General features: G+C 42.1%; 1 protein-coding gene across 1 annotated transcript; it reads left to right on the top strand.

Moving 5' to 3' along the window:
* The first annotated feature begins 3341 nt into the window (after positions 1-3341).
* CALHM1 (calcium homeostasis modulator 1) lies at positions 3342-6239 on the top strand. Its single transcript, XM_081864652.1, has 2 exons — positions 3342-3956; positions 5728-6239. Exons 1-2 carry the CDS (start codon positions 3408-3410, stop codon positions 6184-6186), a joined length of 1008 nt encoding a protein of 335 aa, XP_081720778.1. The 5' UTR covers positions 3342-3407; the 3' UTR covers positions 6187-6239.
* The last annotated feature ends 9777 nt before the right edge of the window (positions 6240-16016 follow it).

Here is a 16016-nt window from a genome sequence, read left to right on the forward strand (position 1 = left end):
TTGCTCTCTGTGGTCTCCCCTCCCCATTCCAAGCTTCAGTGATCATGTAACTCTTTCAACAAAGTGATGTGATTAAGAAAGTGACCTCAGCAGTATCCAAGCAAGTTGCTCTGGAGGTCCACTGAATGGGGATTTGGGGTGCCAGTTAATGCTTAACAGGTGTATTCCAAAAGGAGGGTATGTTCACATTACCACTTACTCCACATCCAGTGAGCTCCTGCACACACCAATAGCCACAATCCGTACTGATCTTGTACAGTGGTACCTCGGGTTACATACGCTTCAGGTTACATATGCTTCAGGTTACAGACTCCGCTAACCCAGAAATAGTACCTCGAGTTAAGAACTTTGCTTCAGGATGAGAACAGAAATCGCACTGCCGCGGCACAGCAGCAGCGGGAGGCCCCATTAGCTAAAGCGGTACCTCAGGTTAAGAACAATTTCAGGTTAAGAACGTACCTCCTGAATGAATTAAGTTCTTAACACGAGGTACCACTGTAGTTTGTTGAGAAATATTGTTGTCTGATGGGTTTTCTCTCAAACCAGCTTCAATCTGACCCCCCAAAATAAAGCAACATTTACTTTATACTTGGGACGCAGGTGGGTTAAACCTCAGAGCCTAGGACTTGCCGATCAGAAGGTCGGTGGTTCAAATCCCTGCGAGCTCCGGTTGCTCGGTCCCTGCTCCTGCCAACCTAGCAGTTTGAAAGCACGTCAAAAGTGCAAGTAGATAAATAGGTACCACTCCAGCGGGAAGGTAAACGGCGTTTACATGCACTGCTCTGGTTCGCCAGAAGTGGCCTAGTCATGCTGGCCACATGACCCGGAAGCTGTACGGTGGCTCCCTTGGCCTATAAAGCGAGATGAGCGCTGCAACCCCAGAGTCAGCCACGACTGGACATAATGGTCAGGGTCCCTTTACTTTACTTTATACTTAAGAAAGGTGTGTACATTTGAGACAGTCATCATGCATGTGCATTGACATATGGCAGCTTCATGAATAGAAGTTCTGGGCAGGGGTGTTGTGGGGGCAGGAAAACCAAAACGGTCACGTGTGTTGAGTGAAGACATCCCCAGGCCTTCTCTGATTTGTACAACACAGTGTTAATGTGCCTAAAATGCAGTGATGGGAAATGACCACTTGATGCATTTTGAGTTCCTAATGTGAACATACCGTTGAAGAACAAATAAAACAATTTTACTGTCAGCTCATGATAATGCCAACTGTCAGACAAAATCTTGGAGTTTTGACTATGAAGCTAAAAATCTAAACCAGAGTGCCTCCCATTGTACATTTTACATTTTAGAGTTTAGATTAGAAGGATCAGATGTTGCTTTTCGAATCTCTTCTTCATCCTCTTGGACAAGCGAAGGACACTTCCACTCTCACAAAAGGGGAAAGATCCCATTGGTTTTGATTTCTGCCCCTTCCCTCCAGCCCAGCTTCCCCACATCACATCCCCAGCCGTTTCAGAGAGTCTCTTGATCCTTGAGATTAGCCTTTCAGGAGCACAAGGAAGCAGGAAGGAAGTGGTAGGGAAGTCCCACTTCACATTAATAACTCTGCTCACATTTCTCAGGATCTCACCCAGTATATCCCATGTTCTGTTCTCTCTGTTTCTTTGCATTAAAACAACTAACAAATGTGTCAACATTTATATTAGCAGCACATCGCCATTAATTGTTTTCAAGCACGGATCAGAATTAGAGGACATGCTTTGGTAGAAAATCCCAAGACTGGCCTCCAGCATTTCCAGTTCAAGGTTTAACTGACAAGAGAACAGTTCTCTGCCTGAGATCCCAGAGAGTTGCTGCCCATCAGAAAATACAATGTTAGATAGATAAAACATCAGACCTAACAAAAGGCAGTTTCCTAAATTATTATTTGCAAGACTTCTCAACTCCCTGATGAAGGAGACCAAAAATTCTCATCCTGCGGAAGAGAAATGGATGCTAAGAGATTGCAAGTGGCTAGTTTAAGGGGTTCTGTTGAACCAAAATCTCTTTACAGACTTCTGCCCATCAGATTACATTTACATGGGAGAAATATACAGTAACAGGAAATGCTGCTTGTTGCAGGACAAAATAAGAGGGAGTAGCAGTGCTCTGCATAGATATAGAACATTATATAGAAAGAAAAGATTGCTGCTGCTTCTGATTCATGTTACAGCTCCACCCAGAGTATAAAGCAGTGAAGGATTCCAAAATTTCAAAAAGAGCAGCAAAAGGAGAGAGAAGCTGGAAAAACACAGGAGTTATATTTCTCTTACCCAAATCCCTATCCTTAGAATGGATCTTATGCTGAGAATGAGCAAATGTCTCAATTTCACTTCCTCTCAGTTTCAGTTTTTCCAAGCTTAAGTTCATTTTTCCACATCATTTTGTTGCTAAGCTGTCCTAATTATTCCTCAGCATTTTAGTGGCGATTTATCCTAATACACACATTTTGAATGCAATTCCCCCTAATATAACACATTTTTGTAGGTTATTTTGCTAAGGTGTGCATTTTAGGCACACTTGACCCTAGCATATGCATTTTTATACACATTACATATTTGACTGGAAAACACATTGCAAAATTCAGAGCAGTGTGAATTTTGAAGGCTGGCTGTGTTTTGTGTGTATTGTTTTGGAAAGTGGGAATGAGGTAGGCTCAACTTTAAATGTTCACTTCAGTTCATAAGTTTATTGTTCTAGTCAACGGCCATGAGAAACTTGTATTAATAAAATAAACTTTAAATGTGAACTGAATTGACTTGCTCCTCCATTCCTACCCCACACAGTGATATTTGCATAGGTACTCTCCTTTCTCTCTCCCCCAGGTAAACCTACAAAGGTGGGGCACAGCTTTCCCTTGTTTTTCTAAGGGCAGTGGGAGGAGCATGTGGCATTTGCAGGCACATGAACAGAAGCCAGAGGAATCCTTTTCCTGTCATGAATAAAGAGTGCCTAGAACAGATTCCAAATAACTCCTCAGAAGAAATCATGCCTCCACAAATAGGCAACCTCAGGGATTTAAGAGTTTTTTAAATAAGAGATGTGATGGCTCCCACAAAGAAAGAAGTGTTTGCTGTATTAAGCCATGACATACCTGACAATGGCACACAATTAACCTTTCAGAAGAGGGAATACAATGCACACCAAGTCAACCTGGGAGGAGTAGAGATTCACTCATAAGGTAAAGATAACAAAGTCAATGTACTGAAGTGGCAAGGAATAAATGGGGGAGGGGGACACGTTGCCTGAGCAATTGAAAAGCTGGTGTAAGAGCAGAAACTGAAAAAGTAAGTGACATTGGCAAGACGCATTAGGGTTTTTGTTGTTGTTGTTTTTAAATTCTGCCCCATGAAAAGGGCAACAAATTTCTGATTGCATTCGGGCAAGCCAGTGTGCGTAAAGTGACAAAGATGGATAAATTCCGTATGATCTTCCAGTTCCTCCAGTCCAACCAGGAATCATTCATGAATGGCATATGTGGCATCATGGCTCTTGCCAGTGCACAGATGTACGTGGCTTTTGACTTCAACTGCCCATGTCTACCAGGTTATAACCTGGCCTATGGGATGGGTATCCTGTTTGTGCCACCCCTGGTCTTGTTTCTACTGGGCTTTGTGATGAATAACAATGTCTCCATGTTGGCTGAAGAGTGGAAAAGACCCACAGGGAAGAGGCAGAAAGACCCGGCTGTCCTGCGTTACATGTTCTGCTCCATGGCACAGCGGGCTATGATTGCTCCTGCTGTTTGGATTTCAGTCACACTGTTGCATGGAGAGTGCTTTATATGTGCCTTCAGCACCTCTGTGCCTGTAGATAAGTTGGGGAACCAGAGCTATACCCAACTACCTGAGAAGGAACTGAGGAGAATTCTGGCCCGGATTCCCTGCACAGACATCTACAAGGGGCAGGAACTTATTGCCAAAGAGGTGGCAACCAGGTATCTGCGCTGTATATCACAGGTAAGCAAAAAGTGATTGCAGGATTTGCTTAAGCTAATTTGGTGTAGAGAATGGGAGAGACCCCTTATAAAGCTGGCAGGCTTTTTATATGACTTTATATGCACTTACCATGCTATCATTTCCTATACACTGCAAGCACTCTGAACATTTTTCAGCATGCTGCAGTTCTTTATTACTGGTAAGAAACACAACACTTTCCCTCCTTCTCTTGAGGTCCCACTTCATAGAAAACATGTTTAAAATGTGATGCAATGGATATACTCCTCATGCTACAATTGCAGTTTATTCTTTTTACAGCATAAATTGTGGGCCTTAATCACAGGTAAGTGTGCACACATTTGGAGCTGCAATGTGTGCTAGTTCCACATTCAAAGAGTGGGCTTATGTAGGGTGCACTCTGCAAAACAGAGTGCTTGATTCCTTACTGTAATAATTCCATGCATCGTTTTTGGTAAGAAGTATGGATTATAGAAGGAAGTGAGAGAAGAAGGGATGAACTCCTATGATTAAACTTCCCCTGCTTCCAAATATTCCATTTGCAATGCAAATACAGACAAATATATCCAGTGATCCCAACCTAAAACAGGCAGGTCAATACAGTCCTTTCCTGTTGTTTACTGTGTTCAGTCTGCATTTGTTCTCTGCATCTTAAATAGGATGCAAATTCCCTCTAGGTTTTCACCTGGGAACAACGTCAAAGTCATTTTAAAAATCTGATTTGATCACTTGTGTTCTCACCAATCTGATGCTGCCACTGTTCTGTTTCCCCTTGGCATTGCTTGGCAATGTTAGCCCTTCCTCAGCTGTGTATTAGTTGGATAACCACTGCTTTTCTTAGCATTGAACATTAAGAATGTATTGGAATAAATATTCAGATCTTTCTTTAATCAGAGCTTTCTTTAATCATGCAATATTTGTTGCACTGTTGCTGTTTTTAAATTTGGCATTATAGATAATCAATTCATTCTATTAAAAAACCCAATTCTAAATACTTTTGTGTTTGAATGGTTCTACTTAGTATTACTGAAATGACATGCCAGTTTCAGCATGAGACAAAAATGTACTCCTTTAAAAAAATAATGAAAGCCAAGAGGAAAAATACTGGATTTAGGAGTGGGGAAATAATTTGTTTATGCAATACTTTTTAGAAAATTATTATCCAGACAGGCCAAAGACATAGGTAACTGCTGCAATATAGGAGATGCTGTGTTGTAGTTTAGGGATAGAGAACCTGTGGACGTCTAGATGTTGTTGGACCACAACTCTCATTATCCCTAACCATTGGCCATGTTGGGCTGATGGGAGTTGTGGCAAACAACATCAGGAAGGTTACAGATTCCTTATTCCTGGTGTAGTTGCTCCCCAACACATCCCTGTTAAAATGGATTGAACTGTGTTCTGGTTCAGGAAAACAAAGATTTGGTCTAGATTTTGGTTCAGGTTCCATTTGATCCCCCAACTTCAAGAGCTTCAAATACAGCACAGGGCTTTCATTGGATTTATATCTGGCAAACAAATATGGAAACATCACTGCCATTGTACAAAGAGGTAGATTGTGATGTTAGTTCACACAACTGGATCATCCACTCATTGATGGATGAGACATGAGCCTAGCAGCCCCACAATCTTTTGAGGTTGCTAGTCCCAATATCCACAGATTCTGGAAGACCACTGATAATCATGACTGCAATTGTGTACTACATAGATTTCTCTATCCCACTCCCACAACCACCTCCCTAATAATAGTATGATGTTTGGTTTTCCCGTTCAGGCAATGGGCTGGACCTTTGTGCTGCTGATGACCTTGTTGGCATTCCTTGTTCGTTCCTTACGTCCCTGCTTTACTCAAGCTGCATTCCTGAAGAGCAAGTATTGGTCTCACTATATCGACATCGAACGCAAGCTCTTTGATGAGACCTGCACGGAACATGCTAAAAGCTTTGCCAAGGTTTGCATCCAGCAGTTTTTTGAGGGCACAAATAAGGACCTAAGCATGGGTCATGCAACCTTTGTGGAAAAGACACCTTCCGAAACAGGAGAAGAGAAGGAAAAATTGCTGGGTATCATGGATCAAGGGACCATGAACAAAATTCTGAAGAACTGGCACAAATGTAAGCCCCCTTTGTGCCTCAGCCAAGAGGTGATCCAGAATGGGAATTGTTGGGCAGGAGAAATCGCACACCCTCAGCCACCTAAAAGAGAGTATGCTACCTATTACAGCAAAGTCTGAGGACGGAGTGGAAGTAATCAGAAAGCACATTTTCCTTTTAGATCACGGCTTGGGACCACACATTTATCAAGGAGATCCTTCAACTATTCATTGTGAGAGCATCCAGAACACCTGTCCAAAAGTCTCTCTCCCCCCCCCCCCAGCTTTTCTGTGGACACTAGCATGGAATAGAACAAATAAACACGGACAATGCTCACCTGTTGATTTTGTCAAGGAGAAAAGAGATGTCAGAAAGACTAAATGGTGATGGCACCTTAAATTGGATGACTGCTGTGATACAAATAATATAACAAAAACTATGAGGTGGTTCATTGTTGGTTTGAATAAGATATTTATTCCCTGCTAAACTCTAAAGGATAGACCATTTGTCTCAGCAGCAAGTAACAACACATTTTGATTTGAAAAATCTCTACCAATTTCTTCAGATGAAAACCACCTGCTAAGTCTTCATTGTATGTGAAAGGCACAAAACAGATGTTTCATTTTATTGTAAAGGAAAGACTAAAAACAGGTAATACTATCTGTACAGGGGTACATTTCTGTTGGTAGTAAAACAAAACCAACGTTTTCAAGACTTGCAGGAATGTTTTAGGCACAAACCAAAAGCACAAAGGCAGTATTTCAAATACACCAGAGGGCGCCATAAACTAGCAACAAATACCTGACCATAGCAGCTATAAGGCTCTGTTTCTTCCCTTATCTCCTTATCATATAAATAAGACTTGTTTAGCTTTGACTTGTACAACATGCTCTGACAAAATCTGTTTAGGATAAGAAAATGTGTTGAAGGGTATGCAGAAGTAGAGATGAATGAGTATGTTTTAAGGACAGTATTATAAATCCACTAACTGAAAGAAGGAAGAGCCACATTCAAATATTACAAATTAAGCTTAACTATCTGCCCCATAACTAAATGAATTAGCAGCGGATCTGGGGTAATTTCAAGATGTCTTGTCCTTTAATAAGCATAGAACATCAGCTGCATTAACCTGAATGTTTCTTCTGAACCATTTAAGAAACCAATTACAATTTTCAGAGTAGTAGCCATGTTGATCTGTTGCAGCAAAAATAATTCAGAGTCTTGTGACACCTTAGCTTTCATAGACAAGAGAGCCCTCTGCATCATATGACCAATTAATGATCCAGTTTGCACTTCACATTAAAAACCATAGTTTGTTTTAAAGTACGGTTTAATGTGATGTGCAAGCTGGGCCAGTGTGTCCATTCGTGATGTTCTCAACTAGTGTTCAAAAAGTAGTCTTACTCTTGGCATCGGAATGAGGAGGATGCAAGGCAGGGCTATTCAACATGTCAGACATCACTGGCATGTCTATATTTATGTGCTTCCTGCTTTGTCAAGTCATGTGTCGCTCAGTGTAGCCTTTGCAAAGCAAGTTTTCTTTAGCTTGATGATGAATGATGTTTTTGTTGTGACCAGTAGTGGTGGAGGAAAGAGGTAAAGGCCTAGACTCTAGGGGAAATGGTTGCAGCTCTTGCTTATTTAACTACTATTGTACACACTTTGCACCCTACTAATCCCCATCATCTAGATAGGCTTACTTCAGCAATTCAGCAAGGCCAGCCCTATCGTCAAGCACAGCAAGGCAGCTGTTTCTGAGATGACAGCAAACTGCTATTTCTAATTTATTGTTGTTGTATTTTTCCTGCCAAGGAGAGGTGAGATTTTCTGCCGCATGTGCCAAAATAATTTCACCAGCCCTGGATATTATGCACCTGGACTGGTGGGGTGGATGTATATGCCCTTTACTGCTCCACCTCAGGCAGCAAAATGCTTCAGGCCAGCTCTAACTTTGAACGGAAAAGGGGGGATTTAATAATAAATCCCTGGACACAGAACACTAGGTATCAGGAAGAAGAGCAATAACCTTGCCATCTTCTAGACATCTCTGTTTTTAATGTAGAGCTGAGAGAGACATCTAGTTTTGCTATTTTTTGTTCTGTTTTTACGTAGTACAGATTTATCATCTCAGTGAGTGTCAAACTAAGTAAGATACTGGAGGAATATAAGAAGTCTCCTGACAGTTTTTGGTTTTACTTTAATATAGCTGCTAGAGGTTGCAGTTTTGATCAGTGCAATGGTGGGGAGATGAGGTATTTAACTCATTCAATATAGCCTCCCTTTCCAATTAAAACTGACCTCCCCGAGGTGATGTTTTCTCGGTATGGAATAAGCTAAAAGGACCACATATACCCCAACCCCAGGCTGGTTGGAGAGAAGGAAGAGATTAAGTGTTCCCTCTCCTGCTGCTGCTCTGATCAATTTCACGGCTGCCTCATTGCCAGGGCTGCTCCCAAGACGTGTTGCTGCCTGAGGCAAAATACAGAATGATGCATCCATCTAGGGATGGATGAACCTGTTAATTTCAGTTTCTCTCAATGTCTCATTTTTTCCACTCTCAAATCCAGTTTGTATTATTTTGCATTTTTAAAAATGGAATAGTCTTCATGAGAATCATAGAGGAGGAATGTGCACTAAAATGCTAACATACACATATTGTCTGCAATTTTGGCTACTATATACATTTTTGCAAGCAATATAGTGCACTTTTGAATGCTGTTTCCCCTGTTTCCCCTAAAATACGCATTTTTATACACACTATTCCCTAATATGTGTACTTTTGTACACATTTCAGTTTGGAGAATTGCATCACAAAATTTGGAGAAGTGTGAATTTCAGGGTATAGCTGCGTTTCGGTTCACATATTGTTTCAGAAAGAGTGGATCTTAATGTGGATCAGACCAAATTTCTGCCCCATCCCATTCAAAGTACAGAAGTTGACTGTTCTGGCACTTGAACGGTCAACACTGGCAATGGGATAACATCCCCACATGCTCCGAGGACAGATGGCTTGTTTAGCAATTGTACAACAACCCTGTGACACACATAGTTCTAATCTCCAACAGAGTAGAATGGCTGGAGGGATGCTCCTCTCCCCCACTAGTATCTGCCACCTAGTATCTGCCACCTGAGGTCATTGCTGCACTCTGCCTCACTTGTAGAGGCTAATCATACAACAGGGCCACATGGCTGGCTCTGCCCTAGCTCCTCTGGCTTCCAGATGGGATAGTGTGTTCCTTTGTTCTGGGACTATCAAGAGCTGTACTCTTTGTAATGACCTACTAGCTTACACTTGTACAGGTTCAGCAGGTACTACAGGAAAGCAGCACAAAGCACAGGAAGGTGAGTTTAGGCATGCACATTTAGAATGTGTGACTGCAGCTTCAAGTGACAATATGTAGATATGGAAGCCCTCACAGTAGGGTGAATCCAATGTGGGGTCCTAATTATGTTTTTGGGTGTGCGGAATCCAAATCTATTATTGTTGTGATTGGACAATATTTAGCTTGGTAAATCTATGTTTGATAAAGAAGCACATAAACTGTTTTCAGAAAAACAAAGAATTTTAATTTTACCTTCTGAAAATGTCAGGTAATGCTAACATTTTACTTACCAAGCAAAACTAAATTATATTAATTTAACCATAATAGCTTTTGAAATTATGGCATCTCAGTAGTTTGTTTTTAATATTTTTTTTAATTAAAAAAAACCTTCTAAATGGTTTAATCTTAAACTTATACAGGTTTAAATTTTTTAAAAAATTAATTAATTTTTTTTAGGTGGCACCCACAATAACCAAAACATACTAACAAACTACAAGTCCATATAATAGAAAAAATGCAGCATGTTGTTATTTACTGTGCATCCTAACATATATAAATTTAAATAATGAGTTCCCTGTGAAGCATATTCACTGCATTCTGCTTAGGTGTACAACTCTAAGTTAAATATCAAGTTTTAGGAAAACCTGTTCTTCCTGTTTGCAACGGAAGTAATTTGTGCCAGTTGCTGCCTGGTTGGTTCCCCATGTGGTAATCAGTTGGTTCCTGGTTGGTTCCCCAATGTGGCATCAGTTTTGGGAGTTGTGATAGCACATTCTTCCTCCCAATATCTGGGCTCCTATGGGGGGGAAGGGTGGGATATAAACTTAATTAAATAAATATTTTGCCTGTTTCAAAAAATAATAATAATGGAGAATTGATAGGTGTTCTTTGTTTTCTTTTAGGCTGCAATCCTGTGCTCACTTACCCATGAATTTGTCTGAATAGGATTTGTATAGTGTTATGAGTTTGGGGTGTTGAACTGTATGCCGGAACCCTCTAATCTCTGGATCCAGCAAGTGTTAAAATCAAATCAAGCCTTCTAATTCCTGGAATAGCGAAGCTAGCCTCCTGGAAGGTGTAAGGAGAACATAGGAAGGAGCTCTGTGGGAGAGGGCAAATGGGTGAGGCCCCTCCCTCAACTTGATAATTGGAAGGAGTGAAAAGTTGCAGGGATGAGGGCCAGATGTAAAGCAGCAAGCTGGGAGAAGACTGAGACAGAGCAATGTTTGATGCCTGTTTAAATCTAATGCTGTGGCTACAGGAGAAACAAGACCCTTTTGGAGTGTTAATACTGTGAACCCCTCCATTATAGACTCAAGTTGTGTATATGTGTAATTAAACCATATATCATAAAGACACTACAGTCCCCAATATGCCTCATTTCCAAAAGGAAACACGAACCCTGGGTAAGTGTCTGGAACCCCTGGAATCTCACACTGCTGAGAGATTGGGGTGGCACACAACAAAACAATTGTGCTGCTAGTTCCCTTTGTATAGGTCCTTTATCTGATTTATATTTATAGCTAGACACCAGTATGGCAAATATGCATATTAATTATACACAAGTGAGGAGAGGGGAGTCCTTTACACATGATTCCCTGCCCCTGGGAACCAGTATCAGTTTTTCTCTGAAACTGAAGAGCAAAAGCCTTCCTTATTTATTCCCAAATGTTCTGGAGCCTGTATATCAGGGACAGAGACCCTATGACCTTCCAGAGGTTGTTGGACTCCAACTCTTATCAGCCCCAGCCAAGATGGTCAACAGTTAGGGATGCTGGGAGTTGTCATCAAACAAAGCCTGGAGAACCACAGGTTCCCCATCATCACTGTAAATCTTATCTGCAGCACTGTATCCCGCTGTACTTGGGATCTCAGTGTCTTTGATTGTTACGGTGCTTGGTTCTCTCTCTGGTTATCAGTTGCTGCCATGGGAAATGCAGACAGGGACAATGAAATGGTGAGACTTGTAGAACTGGGAAGCACATGTTTTGGAGGGTAGTGCAAACCTCTCTTTCAAACCAAAATCATTGACTCTTTTCAGTACGTCTGTTTATGCTTAGGTGATGGGGACAGGGATCTCAATTGTACACACAAATAGACCCTTTCAGACACTGAAAAGAATGTGACTAGGACCAGTGGCGTAGCGTGGGTTATCAGCACCCGGGGCAAGGCAAGTAATTTGCACCCCCTAACCCATGGATTTGCGCCCCCTAACCCGTGGATTTCCCTACCCCCCAGATGTTGCGCCCGGTGCGGCCGGCCCCCCCTGCACCCCCCACGCTACGCCACTGACTAGGACTCAAGGGCAGACCCTGAAGCCCCCCTGCCTATGTATGCATGTTCTCCACTTGAATGGCTGGAACAGCTCTTGAGTTCCCTGTACACCTCGCCACTCAGGAGCAAGCAGGATGTGCCCTGGCATAGATACTTAAAGAAAAATAAATACAGCTTAGAGAACAACTCCAGATTCCATTCAGTAAGCACTGTTAAATTTAGTTGAAAACCACTTCTTACTCACCATTTCCTTTTCTTTACTATGTGCTTCCTTTGTCACAAACGGAGATTAACTGCTAACTGCCAACAATTAATTAGACCTGTCCTTCTTATGAGACACACAGGCCTGGAACAACCCTTTATTTCATCTTTTTCCATCACACAGATTGCCTTGCTCTCTCTGCCTTGCTTTCTCCATCCAATGAGTTGCCCATCTCCACAATGCAGCCTTCATACTCCCTTCATTCCCTGTTACAATGCTTCAGGCCCAGCTCAAGAGATTTTGCTGCCTGTAGCGGAACACCAAATGGTATCTGTCCCAAGTAACATTTGGCGATAGGGGAGAAATCACATTCAGTTCACATTTAAAGCTGAACCCACCTAATTTGCACTTTCTGAAACAATATGAAACACTGTCACTCCTTAACATCCACACTTCTCCAAATTTTGCAATGCATCTCCAGTCAGATTTTATGTGCAAAAATATGTACCTATACTAACGTAAACTGTGCATAAAAACATATGTATTAGTGAAAATAAATTTCAAAAAGCATTTCATTAGGGAGAATTGCTTTGAAAAAATGTGCATAATAGGCAAAATTGCACACAGAAATATTAGGAGGAACTTACACTGAAATGCTGGTGAATTTAAAAAACTGAATTTAAGATTGGGAGCGGGGGCGGGGGGAGATAAAAGGAAACTGACAGATTTGCTGATCCTTAGTCACAGTGCTTAATACCCACAAGTACTATGACAGTAAGCAAAAGCCAAAACTTCAAACATGGCAACTGCTGTTCTTTCATGATTCATTAATCCATCTGTCTGGAGTGGCTGCCTTTAACTGCCTGAAGGTATGGCCAGCTCTGTTATGTTTTGTGCTTCATCATGCTCTGTCTCCAGAACACGACCTTAATAGTGGGTCCTCTCAGTGCCAGCTTCTCCCTTCCAACAGCTCAATCTGGCACTACTCACTAACAGATTTGACTATGCACATCCTGTCTGTTTCCTGCACTTGTAGTCTCAAAGCTTGCCACGTGGATATTAGTGGCTAAGAAAAGAAAGAGGGAAGAGCATAAGCAACATGAAGAGGTGGGCATCAAGCATGAGAGCTGTGCATATGAAATCTGAAAACTGGTTAGTTCAGTTATAAAAGTAGCCACTGCGAGGGATTATATTTAAGTACATTTTGAAGGGTAAACAGGAATTCAACACCGGGGCACAGTGCAGCAGATCAACTAAATGAGGGATGGGGGACATGTGGCTTTCCAAATGTTGCTGGACTACAATTCCCATCAGTCCCAGTGGGCGTGCCCAATTGTCTTATGGGTCCTGCCATTCACTGTCAACACTGGACCACAGCCAAGGACACAAGAGCTGAAACTCCAGAATAAGGACAGGAGCTGGGTGCAAAGCTGCAGTGAGTCTGCAGATGGCACTTGAGACAGACATAAAGGTATGTCAGGGTTCAGAACCAGACAAGCAGTCAGATCAGGGCTGTAAGTACTAAGAACTGGAACCAAGACCTGATTCAGCAGAGGTTGTGGCCAGGTAAACAGTCTTCAAACACACATTGCAGGGAGTTGGACTATCAGGCACGTCCAACTCCCAAGAGAGAGGGGGGAGTCAAAGTTGTTGAGTATTTTTAGGGGGGGCAAGGAGGCAAAGCCAAAGTTGTTGAGCTTTTTTTAGGGAGGAAAAGCTAATCTTGCATTTTTAGCTTTCTTTTTTTGGGGGGGACATTGCACACCTATTACAACAACGACACAGCAGTAACAGCTACTTTCATTTTCTAATGTGCCGACTACATAAGCATTTGACACAACAGAGGAAAAGAGTGACGAAAGCTGGGGGTGAAGACTTTAACTCCACTGTGGGGTCGACCAGTTGGACATCCCTGGACTAGATGACTGCTTGAGTCCCAAATCTCACAGTGAGAGAAGCGCCAGAAGGCCCTCGGTGCTGGACCTCAGTGTCCGGGCTGAATGATGGGGGTGGAGACGCTCCTTCAGGTATACAGGACCAAGGCCGTTTAGGGCTTAAAAGGTCAATTCCAACACTTTGAATTAGAATTATCAGAGAGCACAAAGGCTGAGAACCATGTAGCCTGCCCAAGCAGTCAAACCAGGAAACACTTAAAGCCCATGCTAAATTGGGATGAACTATTTGGTTTCCTTGGGGCTTGAATTCATGCTAGAGACTGGAAGAATGACATTTCCTAACTCTTCTGCACTTTAGAACTCAGATGTGCATTGTAAGTGTATGTGACTTCTGAATATTTCTTACTCAGTTATGCCATTACAAAGTTCCCTCTATTTATAGAGCAGGGCTTCCTGCCTATGGCATAGTTGTGTACACCAGCTGAAATAATAGGCAATCCATTAAAATAAAATTCCAGAAAAGTAGCTATGCTAGTCTGTTGCCACAAGGAAGGTAAATAGTCCTTTCAGACAGGTGGTGGTTTCTGGTAGCTTTAACACTGCAGATGGCTAACCATCTGCTGTGGATGATACTCCTGTCCCCAATTAATAGAAAGGGCAGGGGACTAGCCTTACTCCCAATGGAAAACCTTTCTATTAGAAGTCTGCATTGTAAAAATAAATAAATATCAGAACAGAAATAAAGATACAGAATCAAGAATAGAAAGCAAGAGAGAAAAGGGGAGAAAATGTATAGCTAGGTTGGGGATGGATATGTATTTTAAAATGTATGTTATACCCTGATTTTCTTTTTAAAAGAAATGAACCCAAAGAGGCTTACACGAAACATCAAAATCTATCATTTATTTGGAATACTTAGAGTTTTATCCAATGTAGTGCTAAGAAATTGTCCTATCAGCACAAGGACTCTTCCCTCTGTGCGTCCAAGTTTGTTTTGGAGCAGATTTGGGGGTGGTACATGCAAGAGGGAGAGGAGGGAGGAGAGTCCTGTTACAGGAGCATAAGAAGCCTTACAGCCCGCTTTTTAGCCCTGAAAGGTGCTCAAGTAGTCTTACAAAAAATTCTCACAATAAAATGATATCCGAATGTAGTATCAGAAACAGAAATGTCCCTGTGCCGACACATTATTCAGGTGGCATTTCCTGCCACCTGGCATTGGTCGTCCTTAGTGTCATCATGCAAGCCCAGGATGAAGGCAAGTCTTCCCTTGCTGCCATTTGGCAGCTGCCAGACAATGCCTCCCACTGAGATTCTCTAACACCTGGGAGTGGGAGTGGGCAGCTGGATCTTGCACAGCCCATGATGGCTGATACACACAAAACCTTCAAAAACAACAGTGAAACAAATATACCACATCATTATTGTATCACCACATTGCAGCAGGAGCTCATAAATCAAGACAACGGGACAAAAACAAACCAAACAGGAACAAAGAGCCAGGGTTTGTCTTGGTGACTGAAGGCCCAAACTGATATGGTCCTCCTTGGAGAAGGCATTCCATGAAGTTGTCCCGTCAGTTGAAAAAGGCCTGCTCCCTAGTAGATGCCTGCGGGCTTGAGAGTTAGCAGTTGGGGACTCAACAAAAGGAGGTAATGACAGGCATGATCCAAAAGGGTCCAGTGATGCTCATGTAATCAATGTCACCACAGCAAACAGCAGCAACAACACACGAAAACCCCAGTGTAGCACTTGCTCGTCTTTCTGACATCACTCAGCATTATGGATTCTTAGTCACCCTTTGCTTTAAAGACAGTGGCGTTTTATCTCACCATAATTACAGTACTTACTTAGAGCAGCGTGAACTTTACTAGGCAAAAGCTTATAAAATATGGTGAAGTAACCATAACAGCACCTATATCGCCAACTGCACCATCTTGTAAAGGCAAAAATCCTTTGTTCTTGAGCAAGCATTATTTTGGGGGCCAGAGAAGAAACTGCAGTGCCTATTTTCACAGCCTAGGCAGCTGAAGGCAAAGGTTGTTTTTTTTTTCTGTTCTGTGAATGAGTCATCTTGATCTGGTTATGAAGAGTTTCATTTTTTCCAGTAATTTCCCTACCATTTTTTTCCTATCATTTCCCTACGCTTTTCTCCTTTCCTTAAAGGCACAGTGTTCTGCGTGACAGCAAGAGGATGAATCTGGCCAATTCTTTCTCCCTCCCTCCCTCTACAATCCCCACCCAGACGGAAGCCTCTCCCCTCCCTTTGCACATGAAAA

The sequence above is a fragment of the Podarcis erhardii genome, assembly GCF_964252035.2.
Source record: "Podarcis erhardii genome assembly, chromosome: 5".
NCBI lineage: Eukaryota > Metazoa > Chordata > Lepidosauria > Squamata > Lacertidae > Podarcis > Podarcis erhardii.